Below are 19,655 nucleotides of genomic sequence, written 5' to 3'. Positions count from 1 at the left end.
CTCCAGTTTATTCTTCTTCCCCGCCATCCGAATGTCTGTTTTAATTGTCCAATTGCCACAGTGCTTGTCAAAGTCAGTTCTGATTAATCTCCTTTGTCAGTGTGTCCTTTGCCATTCCCTATCACTCCTCCCTGAGAGAGACTTCACCCTGATTCATAAGGAAAAGGGGATGGCGTATTCTCTTAGCTACTTCCTGCTGAAAAGGGACGCTGTGGGTTTCAGGGTGAAGATCTTCTCTCACTACTCTAAAGGGCTCCTTTGACAGTAGGAAACACATAGACTATTATGGAGATTGATTTTGGAATTTAGCTGCACTGCACAAGTCATTTTTGCAGTTATAAATTTCTCCAGTGACTTTGTTGTAATTCTAGAAAATCCCACAGCTAGAATTACCCCTTCAGGAAACAATGTGATTACATTTTTTAACATAACAAACAAAATGAGAATGCTATGAGGAATTTTGTTTTTGAAAAAACAAGTATGGGTTCTTCAACTCTTAAAAAGCCTGCTTTACCCAGCACGTCCCTCACCCTCCCCACAGACCCATCAGGGAGAAAAGTCTGGAGTGTGACCATGACCCTGGCAAGTCCACCCTCCACGCCATCCCTTCCTCAGTATTTCACGGGAAATCACAAGATCTCACCCTAGATGGATGCAGCCGGCTGAGCCCGCATAGCGGAGACAAGGGGCTCTCTGTAACAAGGGGCTTGATCTTCTCACACACAGAAGTCATTCATTTTTCTGCAGGGAGATAGCTGGTGTTTCTATCTGCTCAAGGTCTGGGGCTATTTTTCAGCACTTCCGGGTGTCAGCAGGAAGGCAGAACTGAGCAAGCTTCTGACCTGACATGAAATCTAAGCTAGCCTAGCCAGATATTCCAAGAAATCACAACCTTTTTTTTAATTCCATGTAAACAATTACCCTTTAAAAACAAACTATTCTTAAATTGTGATTTTGAATGAAAGTTTACAAAGCATATTGATTTTTAATGAATGAATTCAATCTTACATATTATTTTTAAATCTTAAAATACAATGTCTGGTCATTCTCTTATTGCATATTGCCTTTCTGCTCACCTATCTTGATTAGCATCTATTATCTGTTTACTAATTTTTACTCCCTACTTCCTCCATTCCAATGTACAGCAGACTATACATTGCCTGGGAAGAGATTGTCCATCTTTCTCCTCGGGAAATGGATTGGAACCACAGAGAGGTAAGTCCTTCAGGTTAGTAATGCAACTCCCTATGGATGATGCCGATGAAAGCCTGTGGATGACGGTGCTCCAGTTCACCAGCAATCAGGGGCTCGTGCATGAACCAGCAGCCGCTTGTTCTGTTGTCTCTAAGTCGCTATGGACCAGTGGTCAACTCAACAGTAGCTCACCGCACTCCATCCAAGAGACAAATGACATGCTCTCAGTCCTTCTATGAAGTGACAAATCTCACACAGCCAAGAACACACAAGTACTCAGTGCTAAAGACGAGGTTTGAATCTGAATCGACTGGTCTTCAGAGCCAGGCTCTTTCCTAGTCACTGCTCCACGTCCCCCGTCCAATGTCCAGCCATGCAAGGAACAGCTGTTCCCTGGGGCTGTCATGTCAATATGACAATTCACAGAACGGTCTTAGCATACACCTGCAGTCACCTGGGCGCACAGCCACCTTGGCACACAGCCACCAGGGCGCACAGCCACCTGGGTGCTATCTTTGTTCCCCTAGGAAGGAGATGGGCTCTGAGTCTGGTCTGTCCTCTCTCTCCTTGGAACCTTGTAACTCAGTGAGGCTGACGTCAAGCCCCCAGCCTCAGCGTGGCCTTCGAGGCTGGTAGGATCCGGCGCATGCATCTCAGATCCGCTCTTCTCTTGGTCTCCAGTCAGCAGAGCTTCCTGCTGCTCCCCAAGCCCCCACAGAAAACCAGGCCTCGTTTTTCAGTTTTCCCACAGAAGGGTGAGGGGTAGTGTGCCTCAGCAGAGAACTCTCACCTCATGTGTAAGAGTCCCAGGTTCTGTTCCCACCTAAGGCACTTTCAGATGTCACCATCATCCATTGCTAGGATGTTCAACAGGTTTCGACAGTTTTCAGCCTAAGGCAGACTTGGAAGAAAGACCTAGTGGTAAACTTCTGAAAATCAACCAGTGAGAAGCATATGGCCCACAGCTGTCAGACCTTTAACCAAGTGTAGGGCTGATGCAAGACCAGACAGCATTGCCTCTGACACCAACACAGAAGGGCGCAGCATCTATTAACCCTCCTATCCCAGGACCTTTACCATGTTCTAGCATTTTCTACTGGGTGATGTGTGTGAAAGAGAACTCAAGATCTCACAGGCTAGCGAGGAGCACAGAGCAGGATTCTAACCTCTGAGGAGCAGGAAAGGGGATTCTGGCCCCTGAACCCTCTGAGTGGGAGGGTTTGAAAACATCAGAGTGTCCTTCAACAGATGGGCACCTTATCAGATGGGTCTGTGGTGCAAGGAAGTCAATGCCCAGTTGGTGGCAGCAGAGAACCACTCCGTGGGCTCCAAACTGCCACCCCCTTCAAGCTGGTCTATTGTCCAGGCCCCTTGAGTCCATGTCTACTCACAACAACCCCTGTGTCACAGCCCAGCTGTCCTAAAGAGTTTCCACGGCTGCCACATTTATGGAAACAGGTCACCGAGTCTTTTCTCCTGAAGAACTGCTGGAGTTCCTTTCAGAGACCAGCCAAGTGCTTTACCACTGAGCCACTGTTGTTGTTATGTACTGTTGAGTTGCAATCAACCCATAGCTGACCCTCCAGTGGGTTCTCAGAGGCAATAAATCTCATGAGAAGAGATTGCCCCTCTTTCTCCCGTGGAGAAGCTGGTGGACTTGAACCATGTGCCTTCGGGTTGACAGCACAGTATATTACCAATGAGTCACCAGAGCTCACTTCGGTGCCACTAGAGTGGTCAAGGCACGTCTGAACCTTGTAGCCACAATTTCCACTCTCATTACTACGCTGCTTCTGCCCCAGATGCTTGGACCTTGAACCTACAACAAAGAAGCAGATACCATCAGTCCATTTTACAGATGCAGACATTGAGGCTCCAGAGTTTATGCTTTGCCTCAGGCCACAGAAACTGAACAGGGGGATTCCAGGGAGTCTAGACTCTTGGGTTCCTGCTTGTAGCTTCAGGGCTATGCACATGTCCTGAGTGGAAGAGGTGTGGTGGGGGAGGCAGAGACAGGGCTGAGGACTGTGACCTTGAGAGTAGTTCCGGGGAGTCTGGGGCCTGCTAGGAAGCAGGATGTTGTAGGATTTTCAGGCTGAGGGTAAACTGACATTCACAGGACAGATGGTGTTTGTGCTTTGTTGTTGTTGGTCTGTGTTCTGGAGTTAGAAACTCTTAACTACTTATATGGGCAATTTGCATAGCTCTTCCTAAATGAAAGAATTCTCATATGTTGCACTGCTAACGGAAAGGTCAGTGGTTCAAATCCACCAACTACTCCTCCCTTTAAGATTTACATTCATGGAAACCAGTGGAGAGTTGCCCTGAGTCAGAATCTATCTGGTAGTGGTGGGTTTGGTCTGGATCTTCACAAACATGAGTTAAGAGAAATGGACCCAGCCTTTCTGTGAGCGTTCACTAGAAAAACCGGCAAACATAGGCCCGCAAACCACCAGTTTCAGCTACATACACACGCGCACACACACACACCCGGCACAATGGACGAAGCTGGCACTTGCATGGTTTCCTGCAGTGCTTTATTTTCTCAGGGAACCCCAGCTGAGGACAGTGTTATGTGGAAGGGTGTGTGTGTCTCCACCTTTATTGCTGTTGTTGTTAGGAGCCATGGAGAGGACTCACATCGACCCTGTGCACAGGGAGCGAAGCCCTACCCCGTCCGTGCCACCCACCTACTCTATGCTGTCTCAAGTCCATGGTTACAGTCACTGGGCCAACCCATCTTGTTGACGCTTCTTTTTGCTGACCCTTCACTTTTCCCTGATGACATGACCGACCTGTGTGAGATGCAGTCTTGCCCTCCTGATTCTGAGGAACATTCTAGCTGTCTTTCGTCCACACAGTCAGTTTGTCCTTCCTGCAATCCCTGGGAAAGTCAGTGTTCTTTGCAGCACCACAATTTCAAAGGCAACAATCTCCAAAGTGGTTGCACCTCTTTGCATCTGTTTACAAGAGTTTTTTCTAGAATCTCTTGACTAAGGTGTGTCTGATACAGGCTATGGTCTTTGCAATCACTTGCTATGCATCAGAGAGTTGGACAATGACTAGGGAGGGTAGAAGGAGAATTGATGCCTTTGAGCTGTGGTGCTGGAGAAGAGTATTGAAGATACCATGAACTGCCAAGAAAATTAACAGATTCACCCTGGAGAGGTTTAAGCCAGGCTGCTCCTTGGAGGCAAGGATTCTGAAGCTCTGTCTGACATACTTTTGACATGTTGTAAAGAGAGACCAGTCCTTGCAGAGGGACATCACGCTTGGGAGGGTGGAGGGACAGCGCAGGAGGGGAAGACAGTCTATGAGGTGGATTGATTCAGTGACTGGGATAATTGGGGTAGGTGTGTCGTAGACAGTGCGATTGGCACAGGACAGAGCCGGGTTTAGGGCTGTAGTACATAGGTTCGCTATGAGTCACAGGCAACTCGATGGCACATAATAACAACAACAACAACAACAACTTCTATATTTGATATTTTCAGGCTAAGATTTTGGTCAATCTGATACCTGTGAAACATGTCTTTTTTAGTTTGTATAGAAAGTTTACAGAGCCTATTAGTATTTTCCGTTCGACAGTGTACATACATGTTTCATGACAAGAACTGTAATCCCCTCCGTGTAACGGCATACTGCTCAGTTTCCCCCGTGTTTACTGTTTGCTTTCATCCTTCTTTTCTGCCTCGAAGCTTATTTTTAGTCAAATACTGTCATTTTTTTGTCTCATTCTTATCTGCAGAGGCCAAATCTAGCTATCTAATTCGCTTAGTCCTGGAAGGATGAGTAGCTCAGAAACTCAAACCTTTTAAGACCCAAGAAGGAAGTAGGAGGAGCTGACTAGCCTTCCCTCCTCCAGAAAGCCAATGGGATGTGGTGGGGGGATGTAATACCAGGGTCCTAGTGCCATTAATATGCTGAGTCAGGTCCTGTAGCCCCTCCTGGAGGAGAGGATGATGGCACCTGCCCATAAGCTCAAGCCCCTGAATTAGCTCACATCACTTGGGGACCTGAGGTCCCAGTTGGTGCTTCCCTCGTGGTGGACTCACTGCCCAGCATCCCAGGGTCCAGTAAGCTTCAGATTCTAGCTTGTCACAAATCTTGGACGTCTAGGTTCAACTGCCTTCTTCTCTGAGCCACACGGCCTCTCTAGTTATGAGGTGCGACTTCGGAGTCCTCTTTGAGACTGCTCCCCCCACAGCTGTTCTCTGCAAACACTCGTTCCTCCTTGGTCCTGGACCCCCCCTCCGCTCTGGAGCCCTGACCACATCGAGTTCCATTTTCCCCACCTCAGCTCGCTCTCTGTCTGGGATTCCCCTCCCCCAGCTCTGGCTGGGTGGCTCCTTCTCTGAGATCTCAGCTTAAATCTCCCTCTAGAGAAAGGCATTCCCTGTCCGTCCAACCCTTTCTAACCCACGACCAGCACATCAGTATGTGTCTTGTTTAGTTATTCATATCTCTACTCAATAAACTGTGAGCTCCCAAGCAGAGGGGCTCGTCTGTCCTCACCGCCCTGGAGCCCCCACGCCTCTTACAGCTCCAGCATACAGCTAAGTGTTTACAAACTTCATGAATGAATGAATGATGCATTCTATCTTATCCTCTACCTTACGGTCACATATTCTTTCTTTTCCTTCACACTCCCTTCGCCCATCTAAGAAGGTTTGCCCTTCCACCCCAGCCTCGTTTCTTGCTCACCGTTTCCTGCCATCATTAACCAGCAGAACCACGTGGACCCTGCCCTCATGCAGCACAGCATCCATGATGGAAGGGCACCCTGGAAAGCCAAGACCTCCAGGAGGAGTGTTGAGGGGCAGGGTCTTCGTGACCAGTTAGATAAAGTGCGCAGCTGCCGAGGGCTCTCGAGGTCCTGAATTCAGGCGATGTTTGCCCTCCATTAGTGGACAACTGCTGCAACCTGTAGGTGCTCCCGGGCTCTGTCCATTTGGCTAGGGTGTTACGTAGGCCAGTCCTGCCTTCAGCTGGATCCTCAAGCAGGTTCCATGGCCCCCGCCCCATGCAGATGTCTGGGAGCCCACTCCCCAGAGATGACCATCACCTCCAAGTGTGTCGAGAAGAAGAACTCAGGGGGCAGGGGGCAGTGCCCTTCTTGACCATGGATGCTGGGCCCTGGTGGGCTGCAGGCCCAAGCCCAAAGGCTCTGCCACCCTCCGAAGTGGAGACACAGAAGGAAGGAGGTGGGACACCCAGAGCAATCTGAATTCCAGACACACAACCAACAAGGCTTTCATGTGTCCCCCAGTTTCCTGAAGGGAGGCATCACGTGTGGAAGAGGGCCAGCACCCAAGAAGCAGCCCTTCAACAACACCGTGGCTTCACCAACAGGCTCCGGTACAGCAAACTGTGGGGCTGTCCCAGGACCTCGTCCTTCCCTCTGTCACCTGTAGGGTCGCTGAGTCGCAGCTGACCCCAAGCACCTCATGGCAACAACAAATAGTCTTTTCAGAACAAGGTTGCCCACTTACTGCATGAGACTTGTTCGTACTGTGAAACTTAAGTCTACTGAAAAATCAGTCACCGTTTATCTGAAATTCCAGTTTACTGGGGTGGCTATGTTGTAGCTGGCACCCCTCAGAGACAGGGCTGGAATCGAATACAAATAGCAGCAGTGTCCTGGGGAGGGGCTCCGGATGGTGGGAAGCCAGAGTCCTGGTGAGCTGGGACCTTGAGGGGCAGATGACGTCGGCTCTTTCATGCCAGTTAAGGAGCCACAGACCACCCGTCAGAACTCCCAGCTCGTGATGATCATGGGATTGAGATGAGGGGGGAAAAGTGAGACTGAGCGGCGAGCAGGGCTCACACGGGAGACAGAGAGTGCAGCCCACAGAGGCCCGCCTGGAGGGGAAGGTAAGTGCTGGCTGCCGACTCCTAACCCCTTGTCCTAAAAGCTTTGGAAGTAGATGAGGAGGTTCTGGGTTCAAGCTCACCTTTACCTTCTTGATCTAGTTAAATTCTTCCTTACTGCTTAAAATTCCCTGACTTCTGAAGTTCACCACATCCCCCAGATCCTCTCCCCATCCTCTTAGACTTCAGAGATGAAGAGCAGAGACCCCGGAGAGGCCAGTGATCAGGCGAGGAGAAGGCACTTCCATGCACTGCATGTGGGCTTGGTACCTGAAGGATCTTAGGGGCACAAGGCACAGAGAGCTGGGCCGCTGACCAAATGGTTGGTGGCCAGGATCCACCAGCGCCCCCAGGACAAATATGGGCAGGTTCCTTCCATCATGAGGTGAAATGGACACAGTGACTGTAACCATGGGCTTGAACAGCAAGTCAGAGGTCACGGCCACGGCGCAGGACGGACATCTGCTGTTCCTCAGAATCATGATAGTGAACACAACAGCACCTAACAATCTCCTGGAAAGACGTCCAGCCTTGGACACCCACCGGAGGGTCACTGTGAGTCAGAAGGCTTTGATGCCAGGGAGTGGGCTCGTCTGGGGGTTTCTCTGGACTGCCACCTAAGTGTGGATCACAATGGCCTGACCTGACATAGACATGGACGGCCCAGACCGGGCAGATTCAGCCCCCTCACACGGACACAGCCAGGCAGATTCGGCCCCCGACACAGACACAGCCAGGCAGATTCCAGCCCCCGACACAGACAGGGACGACCCAGGCCGGGCAGATTTGACCCCCTTGAAACAGACAGGGATGGCCCATGCTGGGCAGATTCAGCCCTCGGACACCGACATGCATGGCCCAGGCGGGGCAGATTCCAGCCCCTGACACAGACATGGCAGATTTGATCCCCAGACACAGACATGGATGGCCCAGTCCAGTCAGATTCCAGCCCCCTCATACAGACATGGCCGGGCAGATTCGACCCCCTTGAAACAGACATGGACGGCTCAGGCGGGGCAGATTCCAGCCCCTGACACAGATATGGACGGCGCAGTCCAGGCAGATTTGATCGCCAGACACAGACATGGACGGCCCAGGGAAGGCAGATTCCGCCCCCTGGCAGACGGGCTGCTCACGTGCTGGACGCTGACACCACCAGGTGCCAAGGCTCCGAGCCTCAGGCATTTACTAGGTGTCACAGGTATGTCCTGACTCCCCGCCAAGCCCACGTACACGGATCTAACCCTTGCCCTGCTCCAGGACGTCCTCACAACCTCCACCATTCTCAAGCCCAACATTGCAGTCAGCGTGTGAGTCCGCCTTGCGGAGGGTCCTCCTCTCCTCTGACCTTCTACTTGCCCCAGCTTGATGCCTTTTCCCGAGGACTGTCCCCTCTGACAGCACGTTCTGAGTGTGTGAGATGAGGGCTCACCTCCCAGGAGCTCCCTGGTGGCACTCCCTAGAACAGACTTGTTTGTTCTTTTGGCTACTCATTCAATACTCTCTGCCAACACCTCTCAAAGACTTCAGTTCTTTGCTCTTCCGTATTCATTGCTCGACTTTCACATACATAGAAACGAGGGGAAACACCACAGCTTGAAGCAAGAGCTTGAGACACAGACTTCCAAAAACAATATAATGGAGAGTTCAGTGCGCCTTACACCTGCATTTGAACACAGGGCTTGCCCCTGCACCAGTTGTTTGAGATGAGCAGTGAACTCAGCTCCTGCCTTCTGGAAGCCTCCATACAGCTACCATTCCCCAGGGGAAGCACTGGCCGGGGAATCCTGCTCGTTGAGGGCTGCGCTGGAGCTCATCTCTCTAACTCTAAAGTGCCCCAGCCTTCAAAGGGAAGAGAAATGCACAGGGACAGGAGGGAAGCTTCCAGAACAGGCACACTCTAGTTGTGATACTGCTGTTCCCAAGTTTTGTGTTTATCTGGTTTTATGTGGATTTTTTTTAAGTTCTTCCTTTTTTCTTTTCCTTCTTTCATCTTTTTTTTTTTTTTTTTTAAATCATATCTTAAGACTAGGGAGCTCTGGTGGCGTTGAGAGTTGCATTGTTAACCCTGGGACCGTGCCTCTCCAGGGATTCAAACCTACCAGTGGCTCCGAGGGGGAGAGATGGGCAATCTCTTCACATGCAATTTACAGTCTCTGAAAAATCTGATGGGGGGGGGGTGGTTTACCCAGGAGTCAGTCCCATTCGACCGCAGTGAGCGAGTTAGAAGAGAGTCATGAGACTTGAATTCCTCAACCACTTAACCCTCAGCGATTCAAGATCAGACAGTAGTACAGTAACGAACAACCTGGTCAACTGCTTTGATGAAAATCAGAGCCAAAAACCCCGCAAAAGCCCCCACAAACCTACCACCAGCTCTCTGGGGAGCAGTTCTGCTGTGCCCCACAGGGTCGCTGGGAGGTGGAATGAACTCAGCAGGAAGGGCTCTCACGAGACGTGAGTGGAGAGAAGCAGAATGGATGCAGGCTTGGGCTGTGGGCGTCAGACACATCCAGGTCCGCTTGTTCTGGGAGGAGAACGGTGAGCCAAGACCCGTACCGGCTGGTCCTTTTCAGAAGGTGTCACACTCAGCTCCTCTCTCTTCACCTTGTGACCAGATTCAGGACAAGGAGGTCACATGACGTCACCAGAGCCCCCAGTCTGTCCCGGGTTGTTGCAGGGTGCCGGCAAGTCGACCTGGATCATGGTGGCCCGGGGGACAGAGTGGGACCACGGGTTTTCCTGGGCTGTGATTCCAGCAGCAGACAAACAGGCCTTGCTCCCAAGGAGTCACGGGGTGGATTTGAATCTCTAGCCTTCTGGTCTGCAGCCAGGACTCCATTAAGGACCACCACATTCGAGAGAAGTAACTCCTCTTATTAAATTTTCTTAACCACAGCCTTCAGCCAGAGAAGACAGAGAGAATAAAAACCTCAGGGTTTGTTTGGTTCTGCGTTGTGTCCACTACCAGTTTATGTGTTAGAATCAGATTGAAATCCAAGGGAACATTCCTTCCATTTCCACAAAAAGAACTTAATTTGAGTGCTTTTCTTCTGCTTATATTTTCTTCTTTAAGCTTAATTTCAATTTGCTGGGAGGGATTGAAGCCCCAGTGGTATAAATAGTTAAACTCTGGCAGCAAACTGAAAGGTTGGTGGTTCGAAACCATTGTCTAGGGGTGCCTCAGAAGAAAGGCCTGGAAAACTGCTTTGGGAAGTCACAGCTCTGAAAACTCTACCTAGCAGTTCCCCTCTGCAAGCCCCAGGCTCCACGAGTCAGCAATGACAGGACAGCAGCTGGGTTTGGTTTTAGGGGAGTGGAGGTTAGAAACCCAAGTTCCTTCCAAAGCCCTTGATACCAAATCCTGAAGGCAGCAGGTATGAACCGGGGCAGAGATGCCAGGGGCTCCCAGCTGTGACTGCCGTTCACCCAGAGAGAATGTCCTGGGGTTCTTGAAGGGGGTTGAGCAAGGACTCTGTGGATGCCTTCAGTGATGCTCTGTGGTCCTTCTGTTAGGTGTCCTGACCTCACAAGATGCCAAGAGATGATACTTACCTCGTGTATGGTCATATGAGGAGGGGGCACAGCCATGGCTCCGTCACAGCTGAAGAGTAAGTGCAGACCAGATGCAGGGGGCTCCTGGGGTCATTGCTGATGCTGCCTGCTGACCGCCACCTACCCACCCTTGTCCCCTCCCCTGAGAGCGAGTGCCACTCATTTGGGGACCCTGAGGTCCCACAAGCACTTGGGGCTCTGAGAGCTGGGGGCTAGGATGCAGGAGCCGGGGGTCGCCTGTCTACCTCCCTGGATACGGGGTCCCTGGGTGGTGCAAGTAGGTAACATGCTTGGTTGCTAACTGGAAGTCTGGAGGTTCAAGTTTACCCAGAGGCCCCTCAGAAGAGAGGTCTGGAGACTACTCACCCCAAAGTCAGCCCTTGAGAACCCAGTGGTTCTTCTTGTTCTATTGACACAAGTGGGGGGTCCAGGAGTTAGGACTGACTCGATGACTAACCCAACATGCAGATGTCAAAGGAGATAACTGCTGGGAGGCCTGAGTTCTGGGGGCTTTGTGGGAAGGAGCTGCCACCGTCAATCCAGTGGCACATGGGTCAAATCTACCTGTCACTCTGTGCGAGAAGGATGGGCATTCTCTTCCCATGCAATCCACTGCCTCTGAAAACCGACTAGAGGGTCAGCCATGGGTTGGTTCTGGCTTGAAGGTACACAACAAGAAGTCCTTGGGGCCCTGGTGTTGTCGTGGTTGAAGTGCTTGGCTGTTAACTGAAAGCTCAGCAGTTCAAACGCATCAGCCACTCCGGAGAAGATGTAGCTAGCTGTCTGCTTCAATGGAGAGACACGTAGTGACCCTCTGGGGCAGCCCCACTGAGCCCTGTGTGTCAAGAGAGACTTGACTCTCCTGAGGGTTCCATATCACTAAGAGCATCACGTGGTGTGGCGGGTCTGGGTTTCTGGGGTGAGGAGTCCCTGGGTGGTGGATCATGGCGCTGGACATGGCAAGGTGAGAGAGAGGTCCAGTCCACCCAGAGGCACCGCAGAAAAAAATACTGATGATTTGCTTCTGAGAAGACAGCCATCAAAAGCCCTGCGAGCGCAGCTGGACTCTGCACACGAGGTCACCGGGGGTCAGACCAGACTTGGCTGCCACTGTCCTGCTCTGCTTCCAGACCTTGGCCTCAGGTCCCCAAGCTTAGAGTCACTCAGCTTTCTGCCAGGGATTTTGACACCTTGTCCCTCTACTCAGACCCTGAGGGTGTGACAGGCACGTGCAACTCAACCCATATGCGCACTATCGGTCATATTTGAGCAGAGACAAATACTTGGGATAATGAATTAGTAAAAAACAGTATACAATTAAGTAGTCCTAAGGGCTGAAAGCAGAGAGTACCAGAGGAATGCCTACCTGTGTTTCACTGACTATGCAAAGGCATTTGACTGTGTGGATCACAACAAACTGTGGCTGACTCTGGGAGAAATGGGAATCCCAGAACACTTGATCGTGCTAATGCGAAACCTATACTTGGACCAATAGGCAGTCATCGGAACAGAGCAAGGAACCACCACTTCGTTCAAAATTAGGAAAGGTATATATAAGGGATGTGTCCTATCTCCGTACCTTTTCAATCTCTGTGCTGAACAGAATATCTGGGAGGCTGGGCTCTATGAGGAGAAATGGGCATCAGGTTTGGAGGAAGATTCATCAACAATCCATGTTATGCAGATGATACAACCCTACTTGGTGAAACTGAGGAGGACCTGAAGCACTTGCTGCAGAAGGTCAAAGACTGCAGCCTTCAATATGGATTGAAGCTCAATATTAAGAAAACAAAGATTCTCACCACTGGGCCTATTGGCAGCATCATGATAAATGGTGAAGAGATTGAGATTATTAACAGCTTCAGTTTGCTTGACTCTACAATCAACACTCTGAGCACCAGCAACCAGGAAATTAAAAGATGGATTGTGTTGGGAAAGTCTGCTGTTAGAGACCTCTCTAAAGTACTGAAGAGCAACAGTATCAGTCTGGAGACTAAGATGCAACTGATTCAGGGTCTTTGCAATTACTTGCTATGCATCAGAACACTGGACAGTGACTAAGGTTGATAGAAGAAGAATTTATGCCTTTTTTGAGCTATGGTGCTGGAGAAGAGTATCAAGTATACCATGGACTGCTAGGAGAACAAACAGGTTCGTCTTGGAGAGGGTGAAGCCAGGCTGCTCCTTGGAGTCAAGGATTCTGAAACTCCGTCTGACATACTTTAGACATGTTGCAAGGAGGGACCAGTCCTTGGAGAAAGACGTCACTCTTGGGAGAGTGGAGGGACAACACAGGAGAGGAAGACCCTCAATGAGGTGGAATGATTCAGTGACTGGGGCAATGGAGGTAGGTGTGTTGGAGACAATAAGATTGGCAGAGGATAGAGCCGGGTTTAGGGCTATTGTACAGAGGGTTGCTGTGAGTCGCAGGTGACTCAATGGCCTGTAACAGCAACAAGGGCGAAGTCTTGGATCTCCATCATGCTCAAGCCCGTTGTAAACTGTGTCAATCCATTTCGTTGTATCTTCCCACCAGTGTTGTAGTTGCTGTGTGCTATCAAGTGGGAACCAACCCATCCTCCAGCAGTTTTAGAGGCAGTAAATTCATGGGAGGAGACTATTTTTCTCCAGCAGAGTCAGTGGATTTGAACCATGTACCTTTGTGTTGGCAGCACAATTCCTTACCACTAAGCTACCGGAGTAGTCAGGGCAGTCATGTCATACCATCCCATTGAGGAGCACTACAGAGATTGTGATAATGGTGCAGGACAGGATGGGGTTCAGGTCTGTTGTTCGTAGGGTTGTGATGAGTCTTAGTTGACTCGACACTGAACAACAAGCATTGGATGTGGGCTCAAGATACTATTCTTATCTTTGGAAAATCAGTCTCGTGGGAGTCAGGCATGGGAATCATCGATGTGGCTGAGGGAGAAGGCCCCCCAGGCTGGTGCTGGGACAGTGGAGACTCAACAGCACAAACATGGTGCAGGGCTTCTCCACGGACTTTCTTCTACGTGGTCTCTGGGGTGAAGTCCATCCGAGCAGGGCGGCCAGTGAGAACTGCCCTGACACCAGGCCCAGGGATCGGGTCTGCGGAGTCGTGGGTGTTCACGTTTGTTCTCATGAGGCACACACAGCACTACCCTCCACGTCCGTGTTCCCGGCTGTGGACGTGCAGAGCAGAGGGGTGCCTACCCCCAGGGCTGCTGTGAGAAGCCAACACTCTAACACATCTCAGATGCTGCGGCTCTGAGGAGAGGTTTTGTCAGAAGGGATTTCCACTTACTCATGGTGGCCTGGTAAAAGCATCGAACAACAAAAAAAACAAGCCCACTGGGGTCGAATCAATTCTTACTTAGAGTGACCTTCCCCTGCTTCTCTGGGACCATAAATCTAGCAGGGAGAGATTGCCCATCTTTCTCCTGCAGAACAGCTGGTGGATTTGAACCACTGGTCTTTTGGTTAGTAGTTCTGCAAATAACACACTATATATACTACCAGAGGACTGGTAGTCAGGGAAAAAACGCTTTAAATAAGCCCCGACAAGAAGAAAATAAAGTGAAGTCTGATCACTACTTGGCCCACATGATGGTCGTTTGTCACTGCACCACTTGGCCTGGAGTTGGGAGCTTGGTGGGACAGGGTGGCCTTGAACCTGCAGGCGCACACCGGAGGAGGGCTGTGCCCTGGACCCTGTGGTCTATTGTGTGGGGCGGTGGGGCGTGGTGGGACAAGAATTTGGGACTGGAGGTGCTGCTTTTGACTCGTGGCTCAGAGGAAGAGAGAAAGGTGAAGTGTGGCCTGCTCTAATTAGGAACATGTTTCTGGGCCACTCTGTGCATGTCTGTCTCTCACCCAGGGCCGCGGGGATTGGCATCCTGACGGTGATCTTGGGGGTCCTGCTCCTCGTGGGCTGCTGGTATTGCCGTCGACGGCGGGGATACAGAGTCTTGAGCGTAAGTCTCCATCCCCCTGCTCGGGGCTCCTCCCTAAGCATCCAGATTCCCCTACCCCTTCGGAGAATTTCTCAGGCCTGGGGAAGCACTTTGGTAGCATAGTCCACAAGGAGCTGTACTGCTAACCCAAAAGGGGTGGTTCGAATCCATCGGCCGCTCCAATCGGTTCTGACTCACGGGCAGAGTTTGAGTTAGAGAGGCAGCATTCAGGGGCCCTGCTGGTGTGGCGGTGAAATGTTCGACTGGTAACCAAAAGGTTAGCGGTTCAAAACCACCAGCCAGCTCCTTCTTGGGATAAATTATAGCAGGTGGCTTGTGTAAGGGAGGTACCTTGGAAACTCTTAGGCAGGGTCTACAGGTATATTTCATTTTATTGTAGTTCATTTGGGGGTGATTTATACATATTTAATTTTTAATGATATTTTAATATTGTCTGAATGATATTTTGCAATTTAGTTTTGTGATAATCCTGTGCTGAACAGTCCATAAAGCATCATTTTCCCAAAGCATGTGCTCATTTCCTGTCTCTCTGTCCCATTTCTGTCATTCTGATGGTATTTCAGCTTCCCCTCCACCCCTTGAATTAACAAAAGTTTACTTTTTCACAATGTAAGAGTCTAGAAGGCTGAATTCAGGGCACCGGCCCCGGGGGAGGCTCTGGGGGAAGACTGTCTCTTTTCTGGTTCCTCGGACAGTTCTGAGAGGTTTGCCAGTTCCTACCAAGCTTTTTTGTAATGCTCTTGCACTTCACAGACCCTCACATAGCATAGACATGACTGTTGTTATGTCCTGGGAAGCCAGACAGCTCCATCTCCCTTTCCTAAGCTCTTGCCAAAGTGTCCCCAGTTGTTGAATGCAGTCAAGTCAGGACAGACTCATAGCTGACCCTCCAGTGAGTTTGCAGAGTCAAGAAATCACAAGGGAGGAAATTGCCCATCCGTCTCCCGCTGAGCGGCTGTTGGACTCGAACCAGGAGCCTTCACATTGGCAGCGCAGCTCCTTAACCCATAGTGAAAGGCAGACAGCAGTGGGCTGGGGCTGAGCCTCTCACCCAGCGGCCCGGGATGTGCTGACACCTAGTGGACAGGGGCGGGAGTGGCTAACAAGAAGACGAACATATAGGGCAGCAGCTGAGGCGTGGGATATCGCCTCCCCGTGGCCACGCGTGTTATGACATTGCACTCGGCCTTGTGTTTTTCAGCAATCCAAGGTTTGCAGCAACCTTCTAATCTATTGGTGTGTTTTTTTCCCCCTAACAGCATATGCTCACTTTTTGTCTCGGTGCCACATTTGAGTTATTGTCACCACATTTCAAACTTTTTCATGAAGCTGTTATACACTTGATAAACCACACTAGAGTGTAAACGTAATTTTTTACAGCACTGAGAACCCCAAACATCTGCGTGTGACTTGCTGTATCCAGATAGCCGCTCGGTTGTGGTGATCTGGGCCGAAGCGGCAGCATCTCCAACATGAGCCTGTGTTTTTCTGACTCTTCTGCTCTGCTCTTTCTCTTACTTGTCATTTGGAATGGAAACCATTTCTCACCTCTGGACCCCCAGTGTCAGCACAGCAGTCCTTCAGGTGTAGGTATAGGGTTTGTGCTCACTGTCACCCACTGACTTGCTGGACAACCTTGGACTTGGCCTCCCCTGAGCCTCCTTTGCTCTACGCCTAATGGGCCATCTAGTTTTCCAAACGTAGACACTGAAGCCTCGTGGGGTGCCGGTCTTCCTGACCCACGGGGCCTGTGAGTCCCATGGCAACTCATGTCGTCGACACGATGAAAACACGAGTAATAAAGGCTATTTGGTAGGTACTTTCTTCTGTGTTTTTATATCATTATGTGCTTACATATGAAAACCACAATGGTTTTAGTCTTTGGAAGAAGTCAAAGCTACACCAAGTCGGTGTGATGTCACCATCTCCAGCTACGGGCTTCCTCACTTGAACACAAAGCACTCAGATGCCTCCTCCTCTTCCTGTCTTCCATCCCAGACTCATTCCACTGAGGGGTGACAGGAGGGTGTACACTGTGTGCTGAGACAGACCATTTTGATCAATAACTTTCACATGCAACCTACCTATAATCAATGTTTCTAGACTTTTTATGAAATACAAGTGCTTGTTTAACTATCCTTGTTCCCCGAGCACCCTAGTGGCATATCAAGAAGTCAGCATGGTGGCTGAGTGGACAATCAGCTACCCACCAAAATGCCAGTCACTGTCACCCTCACAGTCACTGTCGCCCCACAGTCACTGTCACCCTCACAGTCACTGTCACCCTCACGGTCACTGTCGCCCGACAGTCTCCCATGCCGACCTTCAGGGCGCATCCTAGGTGCTTACCTGAGTTAATCCCAGACCCCAGCGGGCAGGAGGCATGGTCCTCAGCAGACGGGCCGGCCAAGGCTCAGGACAGTGAGGTGACTGGCTTAAGGAAGAGTCGAGATGAAATCCTCTCTCTTAAAACTTGAGCTTCCTTTCCTTTCTTGGATGGACTCCAGCGTGTTTTCTCATCCTGTGACCCCACGATTTCACATTTCAGGACAAAAGCCTTCATGCTGATGGTGAGAGTGCTCTGCCTGAAAAATCCCTGTGCAAGGAGCCTGCCCGGCAGGACAGCAAGCTACCTTCTCAAGAGCACAGCCGTGCGCCTGTGGTGGGTGGAGAGCCTGCTTCCCGGAGGCTTGGGGTCTGGAATAAAAGTATGTCCATAAAAAACAGACCAACACAGGACACACAGATAGGTTCTTACACTGTGCCCTCCCACACCCAGGTTTACCAGGTACTAACGAGAGTCACAGGTAAGATTCAGAACTTGGTCTTTAACAATCTCGCCTGGCTGGTGCCGGCATTCCTCTGCTCCTGCCCCAGCCGCTCCATGATGGGCCGAGTTAAGTATCATTAAGATGACTTACACCTGTTTACTTCTTCATGCGCTAATTAGAAATTTTAAGGGAGCTCTGATGGGTGGGTAAGGAGTTGTGCTGCCAACCCAAAGACAAGCAGTTCGAATCCACTAGCTTCTCTTAGGGAGACAGACAAGCAATCTGCCGTGTGATTATAGCCTCCGGGAACCCGCTGGAGGATTAGTGATCAGTTGGTTCCGACTTGAAAAGCAAAACCAACAGTTAACAATTAAAAAGCAATTAGCAATTTTAATTTTTTTAAATTTTATTTTATTATTTGTGTGTTTGTGTGTGTGCATCATCAAATCAGATCTGACTGGCACAAGAGGAGATTGTCCCTCCTGCTCCAGCAGAGTATCTGGTGGATTCGAACCATATACCTCTGGGATTGCAGTGCAGCTTCTTGCCGCTAGGCCACCAGAGCTCCCTCACAATTGGCAATTTTCAAGTTCATACGTGGCTGACATGATGCTGCATTTTACTGGCCAGCTCTAGACGTGGTAAAACCGACGGCTGAGCACAGACTCTGTGTCTGAGTCTCAGCGTCACCACTTAGTCGCTGTGTGACCTTGGACTAAAAGGCTTGACCTCTCTGTGCCTCAGTTTCTGCAGCTGTAACATGAAAATGGTGAAAATATCTTCTAGAATTATCCAGAGCATCAAAGGCCTGACGAGCTCAACACGCAGTCACACTGAGCCACAGCGATCGCATGCGTGTGTCTCTCCACACACACACTGCTCAGGTGGCGTGGTCCGTGGAGAGGTACTGGGCTGGCCCAAGGGCTCCACTTACTTCTCTGGTGGCTTGAATCAGAGGCTCTTCAGGAGAAAGGTGGGCCCCCTTCTTCCGTGTGACTGGCCGCCTTGGCAAGCCAGAGAGAGGCCAGCTAGGAGTCGATCTGACTCTACGGCAGTGAGTGTGTCTATATGCATACACACAGGTGGTGGTGGTGGTGTGTACTGTCGAGACAGAACGGCCGCACAGCTGACCCTCCAGCAGGTTCTCAGTGGCACTAAGTCACCTGAGAGGAGTATGCCAGTCTCTCTCACACAGAGCAGGAGGCCCGCCGATCCACTTCCCAAATGGCAGTTTTGAAAATCCCACTTGTTCTTGGCACACCTGAGGTTCCATGAGTCAGAACTCACTCGACGGCCACTACTAACTGCACGGGGCAGGAATGCCACTTGGAAGTCCACAACGAAAGGCTAAAATGAAGCTAATTACTCTGATTTACTCCCTGGTCCTCACAGGTCCCCAATGCTCCACCTGCCTACGAGAAGCTGTCTCCAGACCAGGCACCGCCGCCCTACTCACCATGAGAGCCGGCAGGCACTTCAGACGCTGGCCTGGCCCCTCCAAACCTTGGCTCGAATCCAGTCTACATGAGATGGACACCTCCACTCTGTCGTCTCTGACAATGAAATTGGGGTCAGATTTCCGGGGGAGTAACAGCAGTACTAATCAAGCAAGAAAATGCTAAATATTTAAATGGGAAAAATGTTTGCCAATAAACCACGTAGCATGACACCCTCTAGAAATGCAGGATGGCTAATTGCACTTATGGTGGTCTCTTCTGAGGGATAGAGTTCAAGTATGACTCCCTAGGTGGCGTAGATGGTGAAGTGCTTGACTACTAGTTGAAAGGTTGGTGGTTGGAATCCGCCCAGAGGCACCTGCTGGTTCTGTGGAGGAGTTCTGTCTGCACACGTGGGGTCCATGACGAGTAGAATCCATTCAATCCACTCCCATCAACAACCCCAAAGTCAGGAGGAGAGATTTCAAACTCTGAAGGCCATTTCAATATGAGTGATCATAAGAACTCCGTAAAAGGAACAGTATCAACCTTAATAAATTTTGGTTTAAAAACCAAAATCACAAAACAACAATCCTTCTATCCAAAGACACCTCCAACTGAATTTTCTTTTTTTCCTTTTTTACATTTTTATTATTTTTTTTGTGTGTGTATACCATCAAATAGGATCTGACTGGGACAGGGGGAGATTGCCCCTCTTTGTCCAGCAGAGCATCCGGTGGATTCGAACCGCGTATGTCTGGGATTGCAGTGCAGCTTCTCACCACTAGGCTACCAGAGCTCCCTTCTTGTTTGTTCTGTTTTTAATAATTTTAAATTAACATCAAATTTGCTGATCCGAGGAGGTAGCATTT

General features: G+C 50.2%; 1 protein-coding gene across 1 annotated transcript; it reads left to right on the top strand.

Moving 5' to 3' along the window:
- The first annotated feature begins 10,599 nt into the window (after positions 1–10,599).
- Positions 10,600–18,808, top strand: MLANA (melan-A). Its single transcript, XM_006881310.1, has 4 exons — positions 10,600–10,676; positions 14,480–14,576; positions 17,125–17,238; positions 18,740–18,808. The coding sequence occupies exons 1-4, from the start codon at positions 10,600–10,602 to the stop codon at positions 18,806–18,808; spliced, it is 357 nt and encodes a 118-aa protein (XP_006881372.1).
- The last annotated feature ends 847 nt before the right edge of the window (positions 18,809–19,655 follow it).

Source organism: Elephantulus edwardii, unplaced genomic scaffold (assembly GCF_000299155.1).
Source record: "Elephantulus edwardii isolate Elephantulus edwardi_28Jun2011 unplaced genomic scaffold, EleEdw1.0 scaffold00014, whole genome shotgun sequence".
NCBI lineage: Eukaryota > Metazoa > Chordata > Mammalia > Macroscelidea > Macroscelididae > Elephantulus > Elephantulus edwardii.
Note: the sequence above shows the minus strand (reverse complement) of the source record. Positions and strands in the feature narration are given on the sequence as shown.

Coding starts and splice junctions, on each gene's coding strand:
- MLANA (XM_006881310.1), top strand. CDS start 10,600: ATGCCAAGAGATGATACTTACCTCGTGTATGGTCATATGAGGAGGGGG. Junction 10,677..14,479: donor GGCTCCGTCACAGCTGAAGA/GTAAGTGCAGAC, acceptor TCTCTCACCCAG/GGCCGCGGGGATTGGCATCC. Junction 14,577..17,124: donor GGGGATACAGAGTCTTGAGC/GTAAGTCTCCAT, acceptor TTCACATTTCAG/GACAAAAGCCTTCATGCTGA.